This window comes from Vespa velutina, chromosome 18 (assembly GCF_912470025.1).
Source record: "Vespa velutina chromosome 18, iVesVel2.1, whole genome shotgun sequence".
NCBI classification, from domain to species: domain Eukaryota; kingdom Metazoa; phylum Arthropoda; class Insecta; order Hymenoptera; family Vespidae; genus Vespa; species Vespa velutina.
In genome coordinates this window covers 1,201,054-1,223,378 of record NC_062205.1, presented here as the reverse complement: position 1 = coordinate 1,223,378, position 22,325 = coordinate 1,201,054, and the positions used below count along the sequence as shown (strand labels likewise).

The 22,325-nt window shown below is 27.5% G+C and overlaps 3 protein-coding genes across 21 annotated transcripts; 1 reads left to right on the top strand and 2 right to left on the bottom strand.

Moving 5' to 3' along the window:
* Nucleotides 1–1,398: 1,398 nt before the first annotated feature.
* LOC124955317 (SET and MYND domain-containing protein 4-like) lies at nt 1,399–11,496 on the top strand. 2 transcript variants are annotated; one of them, XM_047509575.1, is made up of 7 exons: nt 1,405–1,976; nt 2,293–2,824; nt 3,065–3,387; nt 3,878–4,086; nt 4,265–4,389; nt 6,985–7,194; nt 8,505–11,495. In XM_047509575.1, exons 1-7 carry the CDS (start codon nt 1,580–1,582, stop codon nt 8,824–8,826), a joined length of 2,118 nt encoding a protein of 705 aa, XP_047365531.1. In that variant the 5' UTR covers nt 1,405–1,579; the 3' UTR covers nt 8,827–11,495. The 2 variants fall into 2 exon arrangements, with proteins under 2 accessions (XP_047365532.1, XP_047365531.1); XM_047509576.1 differs by lacking the exon at nt 6,985–7,194 and having other exon boundaries at nt 1,399–1,976; nt 8,505–11,496.
* Nucleotides 9,038–15,904, bottom strand: LOC124955319 (RNA-binding protein 1). 15 transcript variants are annotated; one of them, XR_007102834.1, is made up of 8 exons: nt 15,767–15,904; nt 14,728–14,945; nt 14,500–14,592; nt 13,803–13,850; nt 13,628–13,675; nt 10,445–10,531; nt 10,279–10,356; nt 9,038–9,839 (listed from the first exon to the last, which is right to left on the bottom strand). XR_007102834.1 is itself a non-coding variant. In XM_047509587.1 (7 exons), the coding sequence occupies exons 2-7, from the start codon at nt 14,934–14,936 to the stop codon at nt 9,836–9,838; spliced, it is 489 nt and encodes a 162-aa protein (XP_047365543.1). In that variant the 5' UTR covers nt 14,937–14,945; nt 15,767–15,904; the 3' UTR covers nt 9,038–9,835. The 15 variants fall into 15 exon arrangements, 11 of the variants coding, with proteins under 11 accessions (XP_047365543.1, XP_047365542.1, XP_047365545.1 ...); XR_007102835.1 differs by having other exon boundaries at nt 9,038–9,835; XR_007102836.1 differs by lacking the exon at nt 13,628–13,675.
* Nucleotides 15,905–16,379: 475 nt separating this feature from the next.
* On the bottom strand, nt 16,380–18,119 carry LOC124955318 (mediator of RNA polymerase II transcription subunit 18). Of its 4 annotated transcripts, none has more exons than XM_047509579.1 (3): nt 18,009–18,119; nt 17,086–17,323; nt 16,380–16,969 (listed from the first exon to the last, which is right to left on the bottom strand). In XM_047509579.1, the coding sequence occupies exons 2-3, from the start codon at nt 17,289–17,291 to the stop codon at nt 16,516–16,518; spliced, it is 660 nt and encodes a 219-aa protein (XP_047365535.1). In that variant the 5' UTR covers nt 17,292–17,323; nt 18,009–18,119; the 3' UTR covers nt 16,380–16,515. The 4 variants fall into 4 exon arrangements, with proteins under 4 accessions (XP_047365535.1, XP_047365536.1, XP_047365537.1 ...); XM_047509580.1 differs by having other exon boundaries at nt 17,888–18,118; XM_047509581.1 differs by having other exon boundaries at nt 17,924–18,118.
* Between the last annotated feature and the right edge of the window lie 4,206 nt (nt 18,120–22,325).

The window sequence follows — 22,325 nt, the reverse complement described above, 5'->3', positions numbered from 1 at the left end:
AAAAAAAAAATTAAAAGAAATAATTATATATATATATATAATTTAATTTCTTTCTGACAGTAACACCGAAAGTAATTCCTTAATGCTCTTAACGATCGATTATTTAATCGCGTGAAATTGCACATGATACATACATACATTTATGTGTATATATATATATACATCCCTAAATTTAATTAATGTAAATTAGTTTAATTAAAGATACGATTCATTGGAGCTTTGAGCTTTCGTTAACACGTTCCGTAGTTAACACGTTAAACTTGATCTTCAGGCCACGTGTACCACCGATGGTACACGCAGTCATATTTATTTAATGCGCTGAAAACATATATTTTATGACAAATGTAATTCTGTAAAATATATTTCAACCAAAAAAATGATGATGGTTGAAATATATTTCAACCAAAAAAATATACAAAATGCAGTATAGAATAAAACACATAAGTTTATTTAATTGTTATATATATACAATAATTAATAATTACATTTAATCTTTAGTCAAAATATCAAATGGCCTGAACGACAAGTCAGACAAAAATGGCTTGGCATGGAACGTGTTAAAAAAAAAAAAAGAAAAGGAAGAAAGAAAAAAAAAAAAGGTCGCAATGTTTCATTAAATTGTGATGTATCTGACTAACTGCATTCACATTTTTTACATCGCTAATAAAATATTGTAAATATTGTACTTTAAGTTATAGTTCGTATATATTTACGAGTACAATGATCGTATTATAATTGGATAAAGAAAAAAGAAATCAGGATTTTTAAGAATCAATAATATAAGTAATATCAATTCTCTCTCTTGTAATACCTTCCTTTCTATTACATCTTTGTAAGTGAAATTAACGATGAAATAATAATAAATTTCGTCTGTGCTTTAATAAGAGAAATTGTTCTTTGCAGCATTATTTAATGCGATCACTTTTTAATAATAAAAAGTACATAAGCGTGTTAAAAGTTAAAAAAAAAAAAAAAAAAAAGAAAATCATAGTTATTATTATGGTTAAATGAAAAAATTTAGCTGTAATATTTCTATAATTTATCTGAATATTTAGAATTTAATTATATCCTGTTTATTATATGACGAGATAATTACTATTGGATGTAACATCTGAAGCGATCATTTTTTATAATAAAATACATAATTGTATTAAAAGTTAAAGTAAAAACCTTAGTTATTATTATAATTAAATTAAATAATTTAACTATAATATTTTTATAGTTTATTTAAATGTTTAGATTTTAATTACATCCTATTTATTACGTCATAAAATATTTGCAATTTTTTCATAATAAAATATATATATATATATATAAAAAAGTATTGAAAAATAACAAAGAGTCTTATTTATTTTTATAATTAAATAAATAAGAAATCTTTGTATGTAACAAATGAATTATTTTTCTTAATCATTAAATTTCAATTGTCATTGTGTTAAATATTTGATCATTATCGAAATAATATTGATATTTTTCGAGGATGAAAACTGTTAAATACATAGCACCCTCACATCGACGATAGAACTGAAAATAGCACGTACAGAAATAGATCCGTTCTAACAAACTTTTTGGCTTCTCTATGCCAGTAGTATTCAGTGTCGTCGACCGACACGGTGTCGTCATTTATAAGAATTATATTACATGTGATCGTTTTCTCGATTTGTTCAACATGGCGAACGATTACGAACATGAGATTAGTAATTACTTTCGGACGAATTTATTGTCAGTAAGAAATGCCATATCCCAAAAGGATTTTAAAATATTCGATGGTCTTCGATCGAACGCCGATAGGGTCGCTTTTATATTGAGTTATCCCGAGGCTCATCATTTGTCCTTCGAAGTTGAAAATCTTGAAATGAAGAACAACGAAAAATCTTTGAGTTTTAAGAATACCGGTAACAAGTTCTTCGGTCAAGGAGAATATCCAAAGGCTTTAAAGGCCTACTCGAATGCTGTCCTATTGGCACCACAAAATGGTTAGAAATTGTTCACGTTAATTATAATTAAAAATTCATAAGAAAAGATAAAGGAAAGATATTCAAATCGAAAAGAAAAGTTTCTTCAACGAACAACAAATATATTTTATTTTTTTTTTTTTTTATCAGATATATTACAGATAATTCACTTACGTTCTCAGGATTGACAATTTTTAATGAATATGAATGAATATACGATATTAATCGTTATTACAACTTTCTTCTTTTTTTTTTCCATTTTGTATTTAATTCCATTACTAAATTCAATAATTTTTCATATCCAATCGAAATCTATATACAATCGTTTTTTATTCAGATCTCTCAGTAATTCTTGCAAATCGTTCGGCTGCACTTTATCACATGGGACAACATGAGTATTCATTGAATGATATAGAGGAAGCGATTCGACTTAATTATCCTGAAGAATTACGATATAAAATCGAGGAAAGACGAGCCAGATGTTATTTGGCATTAAAAATGAACGCAAAGGCAATCGATTATTTTAGAATTGCATTAAAATCATTAGATCATGCGAAGATAACGGCCGAACGAAAAAATAAATTAGAAACCGACATTAGAGTGATGTTGACGTTAATGGAAAAAGGTGAAAGATTTAACGCGAAAGCTAAGAAACTTTCGGGGAACGTTAAAGAATCGACAAGTGTGTCAAATTTTATGCCAAAAATCGATATACGTAATCCACTTTATCCAGCCTGTAGCAATGCCGTTAAAATAATAGATGATGGTAATGACATTGGTAGACATGCTGTTGCTACAAGAAACATTTCACCTGGTGAATTTCTTATAATAGAACGACCACATTGCGCTCTCTTATTGGCAGAATACAGGTAATTATCAGAAAGATGATAATAACATAATTGTTATCATTTAATCTATTGAATTGTTTTCGAATCAATATCATTTTGTTTGTTCGAATTTTTTACGAAAATAATTATTATTATTTTCTCTTCTATTTTTTTTTATTCCTTTTAAAAAATGAAAAAAAAAAACAATAAAAAAAGATCTATACTCATCGTTTTAATTCGTTCGAAGATCAATAAAAATTTTTCAGATTATTTTCTTTCTAGATTGAATCATTGTCACTTGTGTTTCACGAGAATATTCGTTCCCATGCCGGCAGCCTGCAATATCTGCAGTTGCATAGCTTACTGCAGCACACGTTGTAGGGACAAAGACGCCGAAGTGCATCTACGCGAATGCAATTTATTGCCGCCTTTATGGCTATCCAAAGCTTCGGTCACGTGCTTTCTAGCACTGAGAGCTTTACTTCAAAGACCGTTCGTCGAGTTCATCGAAATGAAAGAACGTTTGACGTTTAACAAGGAGAAACGTGATATAAGTGAAAAAAGACCATATAACGGAGATGATTACGAATCATTTTATGATTTAGGTAAATATAATGATATTTCAAATTTAAATTCTTTCCTCGTCTTGTCATATACTTTCATTAAATTCATTAATTGATTGAATTCAATTTTGAATTTTTTTTTTCAATACACTTATTTATTTGCCATCATTTTTATTTATTATATATATATATATATATATATATATATATATTTCTTTTTATTTATTATATGTTTATATTTATATATGTATTTTTTTATTTTTTATATATTTATATATATATATATATTTTATTTATGTAATAAATATAGATATATATATATATATATGACATGTATAATAAATAATAAATTTTATATGTATATATGTATATCTATTATATAATATATGTATATATATATATATATATATATATATATATATATATATATATTGAATGGTCTTAAATTATTATTCCAAATTTCGAAATAAATTTCCAAAAAAAAAAAAAAGAAAAAGAAAAGATCTTATTAAAGATATATACATTTAAATAGTAACCCATGAAGATCAACGTTCAAACGAGGATATATTTCACCGAGCTTACATGGCCGCTTGGTTGTTGAGACTAATGAAAACAACAACTTACTTATCAGACGACGATAAAACACCTGATTCAGCCGAGAGCAATCTCTCCAAAGCGGAATTACTCGTGGCCGAATTACTATTACATCATTTACAATTGCTACAATTTAATTCGCACGAGGTAAATACATACGTTTAAATATGTTATCTATTTTATAATCAAATCAATTAAGGTTTTACATCGATCCATTTCAATTTTGATTCAATGAATCCATTTCAAATGAACATTTGTTTTTTTCTCTCTATCCCTTACTACCCCTATCCATCCTCCCTTCATTTCTTCTTCCTACTCCAATTAGATCTCAGAATTGACAAGACCAACGAAAGATACGACACTCGCACGCGCTAAAAGCATTTTCATCGGTGGTGGTGTTTATCCAACAGTAGCATTGCTCAATCATTCGTGCAATCCCGGTATAGTGAGGTAGGTCTAATTATTTTATGATTTCATAGTTGTATTCCATATTAATCCACGATCATAATCGATCCTTGGCTGCTCGAAAAATATATAATCTTTTTTTTTTTTTTATTCATTTGTTTAACATTAATTGCGCATGTGAGATGTAAGACACGCCCAGATTCTACTTTGAGATCAATTAAAACAATTTGTGCATTGCACAATTCGTGAATTTTTTTTATTCTTATGATGAAAGAATTGGAAATGCATTTTCAAACTTACCGATTATTATTATTATTATTATTATCAAGGCTTCGTAGAATATATATAGTATTTTTCTTTTGGAGACAAAATTTTTCATTTCATATAAATGGACAGCTGTTTGAAGTACCTGGGGTGGGTGTAGCGCATACCAAATTACATAATTTGAAATTATTATTGAGGTCTGAACAATTAGGGTTAAAAAAGATCGAAAGTTCGTATCAAGATCGAAAAGATCTTGTTAATTTTTAATCGCTTCACATTTATAAACGAGAAATCTCGCGAATCAATGTCATTCGTGATATACTTCGAACGAAATATTTCCTAACGCGATATTGTTTACCATACGCTTTAGATGTGATATCCTACGGATTGTTTTCATTAAAATACGAGATATCTCATCAATAATATTGAATAAAATTTACTTTGTATGTTATTGCATTCGTATATACGAAAGAAGATGAGTAATGTTGAATGAAAAATATGATATGTTTTTTAAACAAATAATTTTATTTTTCAAATGAATGAAAAATGTTGTGATACATAATGACATATTACAATTTTTGTAAAAATAATTACTTTTTTTACGAATATTTCACTCTTTACACAGTATACATCGTTTCATGGGGTGGCATTTCTTTTTTTTTGTTTTCCTTCGAGATATTTGTAATGATATATATATATATATATATATTTATATATATATATATATAATATTTTTCAAATCATTATGAAATAATGTCTTTTCTTTTATTTTACAAAAAGTTCTTCTTTTTTCCTGAAAACAATTCCATATAATAAGACAATTATTTATTATAATATCGATCAAAATACAAAAAATATTTTCTATATTATTTTAATGATCTTCAAATAGACTTTTATATGTAATTCCTTAAATCCTTTGATAAATGAATGACAATGAATACAGAGATTTCAAATGATTTGGATCTTAGTTCATGTATCAATTGTCTATTGTAAAGTTTAAAATTGAAGATATAATCAATTTGAGATTCAACTAAAGCAAATATTTTTAAATTAAATCTTGCTCGTTTAAAAGAAATGTACTTTTTAAATGACAATTTATCTTTCCATAATATCAAGCTTTCATCTACAACGATGTATCTGATATCTGATTGATATACATTTTGAAAATGTATTAACAAAAAATCAATAATGAATTGTATTTTATTTTTTGCTAATAATTTCTAAATTTTTTCTATTATTATCCGCATTGTTAAAATCAAGGAATCGTAGAATTTGTAAGAATTATGCTCTTGGTATAATTTTCTTTACAAAGGGTAAATTGTAATATTGGATCTGTAAAAAAACATAGATAAATAAACAATATATATATAATATATAATGATGTATATATATATATAATTATCATATATGTTATCATACATATAATGATCGTGATGAATAAATAAGTATTCCTATAATTGTAAAATTGCAAAATAGCTTTGGGAAACTTTGTTTTTTTTTTTTTCTTTTTTTTTCCCCCTATATATATTAGTTTTATTAATAATCGTTTGGATAAGTTCCTGATTTAAAGAAATATTCAAAAGTAGAAATTGGCCAATATTTTTCTGTTATATCAAACTACTGTTATATTCCGTCATTATTATCTGTAGAATTTGTAATATGTAATTCAAAATTGATTATTGCTATTGGTATTTTTCATCGTCATTGCTTTTATAAATTTATTAACACGTTCCGTACCATGTGTAACACCGGTGGTACACGTTAAACTTGATCTTCAGGCCACGTGTACCACCGGTGGTACACGCAGTCATTTTTTTCTTTAGTCAAAATATCAAATGGCCTGAACGACAAGTCAGGCAAAAATGACTTAGCACGGTACGTGTTAACGATGACACTCCGTTAATGGAAAGATTCACAAACTATATATCATTGTTATTGTTATTTATTTTACTATCGCTAATAATTTTATTTTATCGAAATTATCGTGCCCTAATTATTATGCTCAAGGAAATCCAAGTATGACAAGACATATGTAAAAATTGTCGAACAAAAGGGACATTGTATTATGTATTATGAACATACACACGAAATATTTTAATAAAAATATTTTATCCAAAGCGTATGCTAAATAATATCGCATAAAAAAATATCACGTTCAAAGTATATCATAAGCAACATTGAGTCGCGAGATATCCATCGGTTGTAAAATAGTTAAAACTAGTTTTTTTTATCCTTATTACATGGTTTATTACAAGATATAGATTTCGACTTTTGTGTGTGGATCTGATAAAAAAAAAAAAAAGAAGAAAGAAAAAAAAACAAATAATAATAATAAAAAGTTCTTAATCGATAAACTCGATCTTTTCGATTGTTTAGATATTTCATTGGTACGACTATCGTTGTTAGAGCGATACGAACGATTGAGAAAGGAGAAGAGATATCTGAAAATTATGGTCCTATATTTACTGCAATGCCGGAAAATGAAAGAAAACGAAATTTGAGAGTACAATACTGGTTCGATTGCAAATGCGAAGCGTGCACGAATCATTGGCCTATGTTGGATGAAATAGATCCTACGATACTCAGGTACGAAGCTTGTATTTTTACTTTTATCATTTTGTAAAAAAAAATATAAAAAAAGAAATTAAAAAAAAAAAAAAAAAAAAAAAAGAGAAAAAAAAAAAGAAATACAATAATAAATTTCAACAATGAAAATATTTTAGCGATTATAAAAGTGATCTTAACTAATATATCTTTCATCTTAAAATTAATAAAATGATATAATAATAATGATATGATAAATCAGATCTCATCGTATTCCTGATTGGTCAATAAAGTTAGTGATTATTTTCATTTTAACTAAAGTAAATGAAATATAAGTTTTACACTAGAAATTTATCCCCTTTTGCAAATCAAAGTTAATTTTGCAAAGTTATTCCTTGAGAGATTGTCGCCGTTCGATTTATAAATTGTTAATGACACTTATATAAAAAAAAATAAGGCATATGTAACAGGAAAAAAAAAAAAAAAAAAAAAAAAAAGAAAAATTTAATTCCAAATTAAAATTTCAAATCAGAGCGCTTGTCAAAATTATACGCTCAATTAAAAATCTACATAAACGTGTTCATAATCTAATGAAAATCTACTTAAACGAGTTTATATTTTTTTTTTCTTTTTCTTTTTCAACAATTTTAAATTACAATATTTACAAGAGGAAATTATTCACAAATTCTTTCTAAGAAATTTAAAGAATTTCAGGCAAATTAAATGATCGACATAATTGAGATCTTTTTAAATATGACTATCGATTTAATCAAAAATAGAATTATTCAAATTTTACTTATTACTTCACAAAAATTCATATTACATGAATATGTAATATACGTGATTATCATCAACTGTTGCAGCCATCAGAAGAATCATTACAGATTTTAAATTACGTATACGTTATAAAGTATCTACACAAATGGTTTTCATATTATACATATTACATACAATTATAAATTCCATAATATATAATGAATTAATAATAATAATTATTATTATTATTTTTATTTAAGATAAAGATATTTTTTACATGGATCATCGCTCGTTACACAAGATACAAATTTAGAATTTCTTTAAAATTACATATATCAACATACGATGATACTTTATCGAATCTTTATCTTATTACAATTATTGAATCGATCAAGAACAATTTGTTTTTCATTTTATATATATATATATATATATATATATATATATATATATATATATATATATATATATAAAATAATATTGGCAAACGAACAAGAGACGAACGTGATTTGCAAAAGATGATGAATTTCTAGACGAATGAACGAACCTGTAACGATAATTAAAAAATAATAATTAATGATAAATTCAATTGTAAGGTTTAAATGTGACACTGGAAAATCTTGCGGGAACATTTTACCAATTAAAACCGATACGAACGAGTTTATGATTAATTGTCCAAAATGTGGGAAAGGTACGAACCTATTGAAGGGTCTGAAGGCGTTGCAGGATACAGACATGTTATTTAAAATGGCGTCGCGTCATCTAGAATGCGGAGAGTATGAGCAAGCTCTTCGAACGTATTTGAAGATCTTGATACTTCTTGATGAAACATTGTCCTTACCGATCAGAGACTACCATTTGTGTCAGCAGGGTGTTAGACTGTGTATGTTAGCGTTGGGTAACATCACTACGACATGAGGTACGCAAAACAGATCTTTTATAAACTGAAATATTAATAAAATATAAATGAACCGTCATCGTCATCGTCATCAATGTCGTTTCCATTACCGCGACCCTTCTTTCCCTACCCCCTTTCCTTTCATACTTCCTTCCCCCTCCCTTTTTATCATCACCACCACTATCATCATCATCATCATCATCATCATCGTCATCATTAATACATTACGAGTTAGATCATACAGATTTTATTTTTAAGGCTTACATTGTAGGAGTACAAAATAAGTAAATATAACATAAAACAGCTCTTTCTTTTTTTTTGTTTTTCCTTTTATCATCACCCTTGTATTTAACACGACGGTACGATTTATTTTACGATTGAAATCTATCTATGTATTATCTTTTCTCTCTCTCTCTCTCTCTCTCTCTCTCTCTTCCTCTTTTCCCCCGAAATCGGTTGATTAAACGCATAATGAAAAACGTTCGTCTTTGTTTGTTTGTTTTTGTTTTCGTTTTTAGTTTTCTTTTTTTTTCTCTCTCTCTCTCTCTCTTTTTTTTTTTCTTTTTTTTTATTTCAAATTCTTTTATTATTAATTACTTCTTATTATAATTATCCTTAACAGCGAATTTCATATGTCCCATTTTTCACTTATACACTTAAAGAAATTCAGCCAACACACGTCCAAGGGTTGTGTTTTGCGCCCAGTCATTTACATTAGTGTGAGTTTATTTTTGTGTAGTGTCGAGCACTGCGTATCCGTGTTAGTTATTCCTAACTACTTGTCACTGTGTTTATTTGTTGTGTCTGTGTGTGTGTGTGTGTGTGTATATGTATGCGTATGCGCGCGTACGCGTCCACGCGCACATATCATATCCCTACGTTTACTTTTGTTTATTTACGATACGATGGATTAACGCCGTCGTATCGTAAACAAATAAATGCAAACGTACGGAACGTGTGGGACTTAGTCGCCACGTGTAGTCCAACCCGCCCTTAAGTCGGTCCAGTTTTCTCGGTCATATTTAGCATCTAACTGAAATCAAACGGAACGCAGACGTTTCAATAGAAATTATAATTAAAAAAAAAAAAAAAAAAAAAAAAAAAAAAAAAAAAAAAATAATATAATCATGTAATAAATAATTCTTAAAAATCGAATCATTAAGAATATTTACAACAAAAATCGTATCGCCCTTGTTAAGGGATACGAAAAAAAAAAATATATATATATATAATAATTGATCGCAGCAATGCAACTAAATGTTAGACGATTGGTTCTTTTTTTTCGTTTGCTTTATTTATTTCGTTTTGTTTTTGCTTTTTTTTTTTTTTTTTTTTTTTTTTTATTATTATTATCATTTTTTAAACAAATTACAATTTTCAAAATACTAATTACAAATTAAGACACCGGCATAATTCTCATTCGGCTAAGTGAGATTAGCCAAAAAGCAAAGTGAATTTTTTTTTTTATTTACCGAGATTTCTTTTTTTTTTCGTCCCTCCTTTCTCCTCTTGCTTTATGTATTCACGAAGTCTTCCCTTTTTATAATACTCTATTCTCATAAGAAAAGGGAAAAAAAAGAGAAAAAAAAAAAATTACAAATTAATATTATTAGTTTATTATATAATAATTATAAGTACCGTCTGTCACGAGAATCCGAACGAGAACGGCGGTCTCGGCTGCGACTACGGGTCAAAGATCTCCTACGTGGACTGCGGGACCTTGACCTAAAAAATTAAAAAATACTTTTATACCGACATTAACAATACACGACAAACAAAATTTAATCCTAACACGTGTCTCTGCCAAGTCTCGTATTCGTATTCGTATTAATTATTTAATCACGATACAAATATTCTTTTTCCTCGACACATACAAATATTTTTATAACATATATATAAATATAAAATAAAATATATAAAATAATTAACTAGATTCGATGAACAAAAGTACACGAATACGAAATCAGGACAAAGTAACGTAATTAAACACATATATACAAAAAATCATCGCAAGCCAACTGTAATAGAATTAGAACTAACTCCTATATACCTAAGGGGTGATAAGACTAGTTAGACACAATTATGAATCAATACAAAATGACATCTCACCAATAAGAAAAAATCAAGAAAAAAGTAGGATTAATCTGGTAGTTAAACAATCTCTCTCTTTTACGGCAAATTGTTATGACGACGTTATACAATATGTATATATACATTGTAATAAACATTATTAGAATATAAATAATTATTATATTCTCGTGTACGTGTATATGCACACATATACGCGCACGCGACCAATCACGGCCATGTGCATACAAACATACATAGGAGTACTCTACATGTATATATACATATACAACAAACTTGCAATTCCTTGGTCCGAAGTGCTCCATTGAATTAAATGATAATAATGATTATTTAAGATTTCGAAGAAAAAAAAAGATAAAAAAAAAAAAAAAAAAAAAAAAGAAAAAAGAAAAAAAGAAGAAGAAGAAAAAGAAGAAATTAAAGAAGCAGAAAAATAGACAAAAGAATTAATTATTGAAAAAGAATTCTAACGAATCATTTTTCAATCAATCAAATAGAGCTAATTGTCGCACGTCGTACCATGGAAATTTGCTTGATTAAAAGAAACGTAAATAATTATTATTATGATGACGATGACGATGGTAGTAATAATAATAATAATAATAATAATAATAATAATAATAATAATAATAATAATAATAATAATAATAATAATATGAATAATAAGAATAAGAATAATAATAATAATAATAGTAATAATAATAATTGTAGTATAATATATATATATAAAAAAAAAAAAAAAAAAAAAAAAGATAAAAAAAAAATTATAAAAAATCTTTGAAAATCGGTGAAATACCAGACAACTGTGAACATGTAGTGGTGGTTGGTGGTGGTGGTGGTACTTGGTTGGGTGGTGGTAGGATGGTGTGTAGGTGATCATTTTGCTTTGCTTGGTCGAAGAGAAGTGGCGGTCGCGTTGTCGGCTAAGTTTAACGTGATGGTGGACGAGTAGTAGTAGTAGTAGTAGTAGTAGTAGTAGCAGTAGTAGTAGTAGAAGTTGGGACGGACGGACGGACTGACGCGTCGAGATTTTGACAGAAGTATTCGTATCGCGTCGGCTGTTCGATGGATTCACGATGCTCCTAGCCGCTAGAGGTTGAGGTAGCCCGAAGAAGTCTTTTTGAAGGGGAACAGACGGAGTGACGGACTGACGGACAGCATCGGACTGTCAAGTGACTGACGACCTGGCTCCTATCGGTGACTTGGTGGTGACTGATGGTGACTGGTTGGGAAGTTAGTGGGCAGGCAGGCATATTTTTTTTTTTTTTTGTTCAGTTTCGATTGCTAAACAAATTTTTTTTTTCACGGTGGCTGTAGTAGTACTAGTAGTAGTAGTAGTAGTAGTAGTAGTAGTAGTAGTAGTAGTAGTAGTAGTAGTAGTACTAGTAGCAGTAGCAGTAGTGGTAGTAGTAGTAGTAGTAGTAGTAGTAGTAGTAGTAGTAGTAGTAGTAGTACTAGTAGTAGTAGTAGTAGTAGTGGCGGGGAGACGAGAAGAGCTAGGAGCTGACGCTGGTAGAATCTGCAAACGTCAGTTTTAGCAATATAACCATCGACGTTATTATACTCCTTGCCACTATCGGTATAATGATTCTTTTCTTTTAATTTCTTTTTTATTTTTTTTTTCTTTTTTTTTTTTCAAACTGGATTCGAAAGTAATACCACGATTTCGAGATTTATTCTATGTTTCTGTCTTTATTATCCTAGACTGCCCACTCTTTCTCTCTCTCTCTAAATGTTTTAACGAAAAGATTTCTAGCATTATTTTAACTAATCAATCGACATGATGAATGTTGTTTAACTATTCTTCTACCTCTCTTTGTTTCCTTTTCTGTAATTTTATCGATATTCGCATAATGCAAGATATATATATAAAAAAAAAAAAAAAAAAAAAAAAAAAAAAAGTAATTGAATGTACCAAAAGATTAAAAAGTATTTTTAATGTGTTCTTTTTCAAAGCAGTTGCATAAGTGTGTATACGATAAGACGAAATGAAGTATTAGTGTTTAAATTTATCAAAATGATGATTTACTTCGAAATCAGAAGTCTTTAGCAAATTATTTAAATCAATTTTAATATTGATATATATATATATAAAAAAAAAAAAAGAAAAATCACTTTCACATATAGTAAGTATAACAAAAGAATTGATATCAATTTCAATAAACATCAGACCTCGGATATCGAAAAAGCCTATTAAATATCTTACAATGACAAACCAGATTGTAGAGTACGATAATAATAATAATAATTATAATTATAATTATAATAAAAATTGAAATCTTTTACTTTGGGTTCAAAAAATTAACACCAGACACCGTTGATTTACTTTTATGTCACCGGTGCTGCTTTCTCTTACATCGGGCCAAGTTCGAAGAGCAGTCCCCAACTTTAATAATTCTTGATCTTCATCAGAATTTTCTTTTTTCATTTGTTCCGAACTACCTCTTCGTCCTCCCTCTATAGCAGCACTTTAGTCCTGTCCTCTCCAACTCTTGCTGATCAATAGGTATTACTCAACCGTCAATTAAGACGATTGTGCAACACCAACATTGCAAAACGGTGTCGTACATAATACTAAACGTCAGATATGATCTGTTGTGATACTGCGTGCACAATAGCAATTATCACAATACAAGCGGTACTTGCAAATACCTACTTGTAAATTTACACTTGGACCATTACTGCTTTCTAAGGCTCTGAAAACTCCATAAAGTTATAAAAAGAGACAATTACCTGGAATATCTGTTTATTGGTGATCTTCGCGGACTTCTTGACCAAGACCTAAAAAAAATTAAAAAAACCATTGTATGTCTCTTCTGCTGATAGTGTTGCCGACCACCCTGTCTCACTGTTTTCTTTCGCTACTTGCACCTGAAAACTGTGAGCAAAGAGGCTATAAAAATCTTACCTTGGATAACGACCCAGAGATTTCCTACGAGGACTGCGAGATCTGGACCTATAAATTTGTCAAAAAGATATATGGTACGTAAATCCTGTTCACTAAGCATATTCACAAGGACAATAAAATGGGAAAAATGTGGGCTCTAAGCAATACTTAAGAAAACACTACACTTCATGATTATTTTTTGCCCGAGCATCTCCTCTTATCGAGATTTTCATGCAACGATTATGCTCTTCAGCTAACGTCAAATTTTTTACACTATCTATTTTATACAAATACAAATAGAATGTAATAACAAGTCGATGTAATTTTTACTTTTTTCTTTTCTTTTTTTTTTTTTTTTTTTTTTTTTTTTTTTCTTTTTTTTATATATATATATATATATAAGTCACTATGTACTTTAAATTTGATTACACCAAGATATTTTATATCAGGGCACTAGCCAGAAGAGCGGTGATATTGAACGAATGTAATATGAATATACTGTTCTATCTGCATTCCTATATTGAGATACGGCAAAAAAAAAAAAATTATTGGTTCGTCGGCTGTGCACAAGGGAAGGTCATTGAAACCCGTGGACCTTTCATCAATACCGTTATTTAGACAGTTCACCATAATACCTACTTGGTGAGATACATAGCCATCTGCTGCAGCTTTAAAGTGGCTGTAAAATGCAGATATTTAACATCTAAAGATCTCTTACCTGGAGTATCGTGGACCTGGCCTGCGACCACCACCACTGTGTCGCCTTCTTCCAGTGGACATCTCTACTTTAACTTTTGTACCACAGCAACGTCTAAAAAGTAAAATATTTCATATAGTCTTTTTATAAATTTATTAATACTTTACGATATTTAGAATAATCAAATATAAATATATATATATATATATATATATATATATATATATATAAATATATGAAGATACCCACGTTCCATCTAATCCTCTTACAGCATCTTCGGCATCTCTTGGATCTTCAAATTCCACAAATGCGAATCCAGGTGGATTTCTAGCAACCCAGACATTTCTAAGAGGACCATATTTGCTGAATGCACTTTCAATTTCATGTTTACTTGCACTACTGCCCAAATTGCCGATGTAGACTTTGCAGGAAATCTCCCACTCCCGATAACGTGACATATTTTATGACTGTAATAAAATTATATTTATATATATACATATACATATACATATACATATACATATACATATATATATATATATGCATATATATATTAATATTTAAATAAATAAATAAATATCTCTTCGAGAACTATTTTTATTAAGAATAAAAATAAATTGAAGAAAAATCACAAATTTTGTTTGATTGATATTAATCGTAAAAGAAATTGGACAATTACGCATTCAATTGTCCCTTGGCTAATATATATATATACATATATATCGACCGGTTATGATAAAACTATTGGACATCGAATTTCACTATACAAATATTTTATGTCATTAAGTTAAGATGAACTTTAATCGATCGATATATTATACGGCATTGAATTTAATTAATAACGTCTCAAAGTACAAAAGTTAACTGATATGCAGAAAAGCAATCGGAATGTCGCCATGTTGTATTAATATACCAAGCCGCAGCGTCGTGGCTACATTACGATTTACGGTGATAAAGATTGAGTTATTTTTGTATCGTATATCTTCATGGAATATCTTCATGAAGATACACTTCCGGTTCATCGGACGATCTATCCTTGTCAATGATATATAAAATGCACAATAATAATTGTTAGTGAAAGGGAAAAAAAAAAGAAAAAAAAAAAAAGAAAAAGAAAAAAAAAATATTTACGAAACGATTGTATTGAAACTAAACCGACGCTATCGATGTTACTCATTTATTATTCTCATCGTTTTCATACGTCAAAATCTATCCTAATTGTTTGTTCTTTCATATATACCTTTTATTATCTATAAGTTATTACTTTTACGCATTTGTTTTTACTTACTATTTGGATCAAACTATTAAAAAACACACGAACAAAATTACTACGCGGTAACGCACACTTGTCCTCCAGCACTGTGCACGCAGAAATGACACAAAATGGAGGTTTTCGTGTTGGGCTCTCTTTGTGGCCTCCTTTCTAGTCAAGCTGGCAACAGAGCATATGTATATGTACCTCTTTCCGGTTTTAAGTCAAATAAGATTTTAAAATGTAAATTATTATTACAAAATATGTAATTGAATGTTTATAAAAATTACATACAATTAATTAATTTAACATTTTTAATGATATTCCGGTTATTATTTATACCGACAATAGATATCAAGTATTATATGAAAAAGGTTATGCTTGTTTTTATAACGACCGCGTTTAAAGTAAAAAATAAATATTATTCGTAAATTAACTGGAATTATTTTCAATCCTATAAAAGATAATCTATAGGATAAATGTTCATTTTTAAAAAATCGATAATAAACATAATTTGAATTACGTTGTGACCGCGGAACATATGAAAGATGTAACATATGGTTTTGGTTAGTTATATTTTCTGTAGGTATTGATTTTATAAGTTTTAATTAATTGAATTGTTCAAAAGTAATAATTAATAAAATCAATATTTTTAAAATGAATAATTTACTTCATAAGATCATATACAAAAGGGGATATTTTGCAATATTATTATATTTTATTAAATTAATTCTAATACAAAATATGATATTTATATCTTCTTTATATTTTCTCAAATGTATACTTTAATGAACAAGTCTTTTATAATCAATCTTTTCAAGCTGAACCAACGGTTTTAACTGTTCTGCGAATATTCTCATATCCTCTGCTATTGCATCTTGACCACTAGGTGCAAGAACACTTAATTCTACCAGATAACTTTGGGATATAGCTTCTACACTTTCAGGTATTTTTCCTTGCTGACCCATCTTAAAAATCTTTGATACTGTAACTTTCATTCTACCTTTGCGGAACATATAACCTCTAGCTATATATTCAAAATCCAATCTACAACCTAATTCTGTTAAAAATTCAACAACGGTACTGCTGGTAGCAATATCTATACTGCTGCGTACAATTGTAGGACGTGATTTATCACCTAATTCTGGTTGACCTATATATCTTAATTGCCAAGGCATATCTTGATAATCCAAAGCCCTTCTAACTCTTAACAGTAATGGTTGTTCAGGAGGAGGTCCTCTAGAAACAAAAAACTTATATATAAACTTTGACTTATTTCATTAGTTTTACATTATAATTAAATATATTAAATAACATTTTATTTTGACAATTTTATTATATTTTTTATTGAATACCTTCTAATACTAAAACACATTTCATGATCGTTGAATGTTTCAGGACCGCTATCAACATTATCACATAAGCCTCTTAATCTATGAAGCAACACTTCCACAGCACTGTCTAATACCGAGCCTTGGAGTAAATATTCTTGATTTGGTATTATATTTGAATTTAATGCAGCACTTAATCTATCCATTGCTGTACTTATTGGGGTTGTCATCTTTCAAATAGTAGATATTATATTGCAGTATACTATAAAACATTAAATAAACTTTTGTATGTGTAAAATAATATTCTATCACTCAAGACTCAACGTTGTTATTTTATGTTATTAAATTATATAAGTATATATTATACTAGTATATATTTGTTATATTATGATTAAATCGTTTCTTAAATACTTTTATGAATATATATAAGCAATTTATATATATATATATATATATACAATTTTTAACAATTATATTAAGCAAGCATATTCATAAATATATATATGCATATATATATATATATATATAAATAGTGAAAGATAGAGACAGAAAGATCCTAATAGAAATACAAATTTCAAAAGCTAGAAGCAGATGAAAACGTTGATCTTGAATTAGTTATATACTAGATAGCACAGCTATATCTGTAATTAGATGTATAATTTTATCACGTGTTAATATTATATCTAAACAAATATACATCAATTGAAATATATTTAATATAATTATCAAACATAATTTTATTTCAATCTATATAATATATTTATATATGCATATATTAAATATACATATATATATACACAAACACATACACATATATATATATAACCTTAAAATATACTATCAAAATATATATTATTTTCACTGTTATATTTTTTCCCGTTAGATGTCATCACATCAAACTAACATTGTAGGTTTAAGTTTATATACTACACAATGAATTTACGTACATTTTTATATATACTAAATATAGATTTTATTGATAAAGACAACGAATAGATTTGGGAATAATATCTAGAAAAATAACGTCTTCACCATACACTTTTCAGCGAAGAACTAAATCCAATGAGGTTGGCTGAACTGAACCCGTAAGTAGCATCAGCTCTCTCATTGGTCAACGAAAACCGATAAGCGATACTCGCCTTTAGGTAAACGACGATCACCTTTTTTATGTCGATTTTGTGTGAGAGCACCGGAAATTGAATGGATTCCACCTTATCACACATATCTATGTAAAAGCATTATATATATATATATATATATATATATATATATATATATATATATATATATATATATAATAATAAAACTATGTATGCCTGTTCCAGTAAATGGAAGTGTCACCGATGAAGTTAGAAACAGAAGAAAATTATTTCGCGCGTTGTACGCAAGTTGTTTTGCGCAGGCGGTTAAATACGAAATTAAATTGTAAAATCACGCGGATTAGAATATGATACATCGTATAAATAAAATTATCAATTTTCATCTGAAAGAAAAAAAAGAAAAAAAATGCTATAATATACTGTAAAATAATAGTAGAGGTAAATAAGTTTTCTTCAATTATTAACGAATATATTAAATTAATATATTATCCGATTATCCTAACCTACAAATAGCTTGTATTAACGTTTCTGTTTTCTTTTATTGGGAGTATTAAACGTCGCGCATGCGCACAACGAAGAAAGTGCTTTGCCAGAAAGAGAGAACGATATTGTCTGTACCGTGATATTTTCGGCCGTTTTTCGAGCCAATTGAAACTTTAAGTCGTAATACATATATAGTTTATAAGAACGCAAAGATAAGGAGAAAAAGAGAAAGAGAGAAAGAAAAAGAGAGAAAGAGAAAGAGAGAGAGAGAAACTAAAATGGCGGTCGTACACATGGGAACGAATTATTTCAATACAATATTCTCGCGCGCTTTTATCTCGCTTGTGGGAACTATTTCAAAATTGTTCGGTACTGTTTATTTATTTGAACGAAAAAGAAGTCGACAACACGTATATATGTAAGTACATTCACGACGTTTCATTAGAAATGAAAATAGTACAGAGAAATGGATTTCATTTGGATCGTTGTTGCATTTGAAAAAAGAAAAAGAAACTAATTTTGGCCCGTCAATAAAAAAAAAAAAAAAAAAACACAGAACAGAAAAACTATATTAAATAGATGCATTTATTTCTATCTTTCTTTTATTTATTTATATATACGATATACTGATATATGCATATATATATGTTTATTTGTTTCTCATGTTAAAGATAATTAATTAAAATATGTAATTAATTAATTGAAAAAATACAGTTTGTTAGATAAAAGAAAAAATTAAAAAGAACATTGAATTTTCGGTTTGAACAAATGTCGAGTCTTTTATGTTTCACACTTTTGATATATTTTATACGTAAAATAATGTAACTTTTCTTATTATATCTTCTTTTTTTTATATATGTATATGTTTATATGTTTATGCACACGCACGTGCACACAATAAACACACGAAAGATAACGAAGAACCATATAAAACATAGAAAAAACAATAGACGCTAAAGAGATTAAGAATAAAAGTAAACATGCGCATATAATTCATAATATCGAAAATTGTATCTACATATATGTATGTATCGCATTTGTTTATATTTATTACTAACGTATATGTATTACATATGTACGTACATATATTCAATTCGTTGTATTCTCAAATTGACATTTACGAATCCTTCTTACTTGCAATATCAATATCAATACATTTTTATTTTTTAATTAAGTGGATATAAAGGGAAGAAAATGTATTAATACATTCTACGTGATTTCTTTTGATTTTTTTGGATTATCATTTTTTATTATCCTTGTAAATTTGTAATATTGGAAGGAAAGAAGAGTGAATAACTTTCTCTCTATTTGATATTTTTATTGTTTATTTATTTCTTTTTTTCTTGTTTTTTTTCTTTTTTTTTTTTTTTTATTTCAAAATATATCATTTTAATAATAATCGATGAGTATCAATCGTTAGAAATAAATGATAAGAGAATAAGAATTCACTCATCAATGATATTAATTTGTTACATTTATAATATTTATAATCCGATTTATTTTATAATCAATGTAACTTACGTAATAATGTAACTAATGTGATTTTTTTTTTTATGTCATTGTTGTTGTATGTAACTTGTTATTACATCGTGTATTTACGTGAATTTTATTTACATATCGATAAGATGTACCAATAATTTCAATTTGTTCGATAATGGATTGATCGATTAATCAAGATTGTTTCTTTTTCTTTCTTTTTTTTTTTTTTTATTTAACATCTACGTAAGATTTATAGAATAGATTTCTTTTAAGCAGCGACAAAAAATCGTGGCGAATTTACGAAAGACGAAAGAGAGTTGTTTAGCTTTTCCTTGTTAAGTAAACACATTAAAGAGTTCAAAATGGGGTCGGTAGTAAGATACCAAAAATAATAGCCGTGTTCATCGAAGTGTTATGGATTTGTATTTGTTCGGAGAAAAAAGAGAAACAAAAAGAGAAAAGAAAAAAGAAAAAACAAGAAACCGAGGCCATTTATGAATGATAAAAAAAAATAAGATTCAACGGGTTGGATAATCCACGAAGAAAATTTTTATTGAAATTGTGATACGTTAAGGAAGAACTATGTTGTTGTTGTTTTTTTTTTGTTTTATTTATTTATTTATTATTTCTTTTTTTTTTCGTTTTTCCTATAGCGCAGTTAAAGTCGAGCTATCGAGAGATTATATCGAATGTTTATTAGATCAATGATGTCCGACATTTTTTAATTCCTAAATCAAAGAGTAATTTGTTTGGATTGTATATGAAAAATAAAAGGAAAAAATAAATATATAGCAATATTACGTTTTATAATCGTAAAAAATATTCTGCGAAGGGAATCAAAGATTTTTCTTAATGAAATTTCTAATCGTTTGATATAAAAATATTAATAATTTTATTTTATATGTACATATACATACACATACACACATATATATATATATATATATATATATATATATATGTTTAAAATAAAAATATTAATTTTATTATTTTATATATATATATATATATATATATATATTATATGATGTATATTATATAATATATATTTATAATTATATACATTAATTTTTATATACATATCATTTAATATATATACATATAATAATATATATACATATAATAATATATATATATATGTATATATATATGTATGTAAATGTTAATTGTAAGGTGTTATAAGCTCAATAAGTCAATTTATTCTGATTAGGGTTACTTCTTATTCATTAACGAAGGTTCTGTCACGAGAATTGGAGTAATGGGAGTAGTGGGAATGGCGGGACTAATGGGATCTGAGGTCTTAGGACAACTGGAGTTAAATGGAGTTTTGTGTATCTGTATAATATATGTATAATATATACAGTCTCTCGTTCTCTCTCTTTCTTTCTTTCTCTATTCTTACGATTATAACAATAATAATAATTTTTTATTATTATTATTGTTAGTGGAGTGAAACGTAAAACTAAATATATATATATATATATATATATACATATAAATAAAATTATATAAATAAATATGTATATGTATGTACATATAAAATTTCCTTTTCCTTTGTTATTATTTTTATTTCTATTTTTATTTTATTTTATATTTTTTCTTTGCTTTTTTCTTTTTAATTAGACAACCATCATTCGGCTTACAAGGATTGAACATATCGCTTTAAAGTTTAGTGGAAAAAAAAATCGAAAAATTGAACGAAGCTGTCGGATCAATGCTGTTTAAATATTTCTCATTTGTATGGACGTTTATATAAAATTGTTTATTCTTTTTTTTTTCTTCCTTCGTTCGTTCATTCGAAGATTTTTTTTTCTTTTTTTTTTTTTTTCTTTTTTTTTTTTTATTGGCTGTTTACAGTAGAAAGTCGGCAGTGTTGTTCGTTTGAATCGTTTGAATTCCGCTCCATCATCATTTCTGGTATAACTCTGCAAGGCAGTAAAATAAATATGGCATGGTGCATCGATCATCAGTCATATGTGTACATATACATATACACATATATATGCATATGTACATATATATATATATATATATATGTATATATACATCCGTGTGAAAACTCGTTGCCGCCATAAATTCTTTCTTTCAAGAATAGCGATGGCCGACGTACCAAGAAAAAAAAAAAAAAAAAAAAAAAAAAACAAAAAAAAAACAAAAGGAGAAAAAAGAAAAAAGGCATGGTGGTCTCCGGTTGTATCGCTT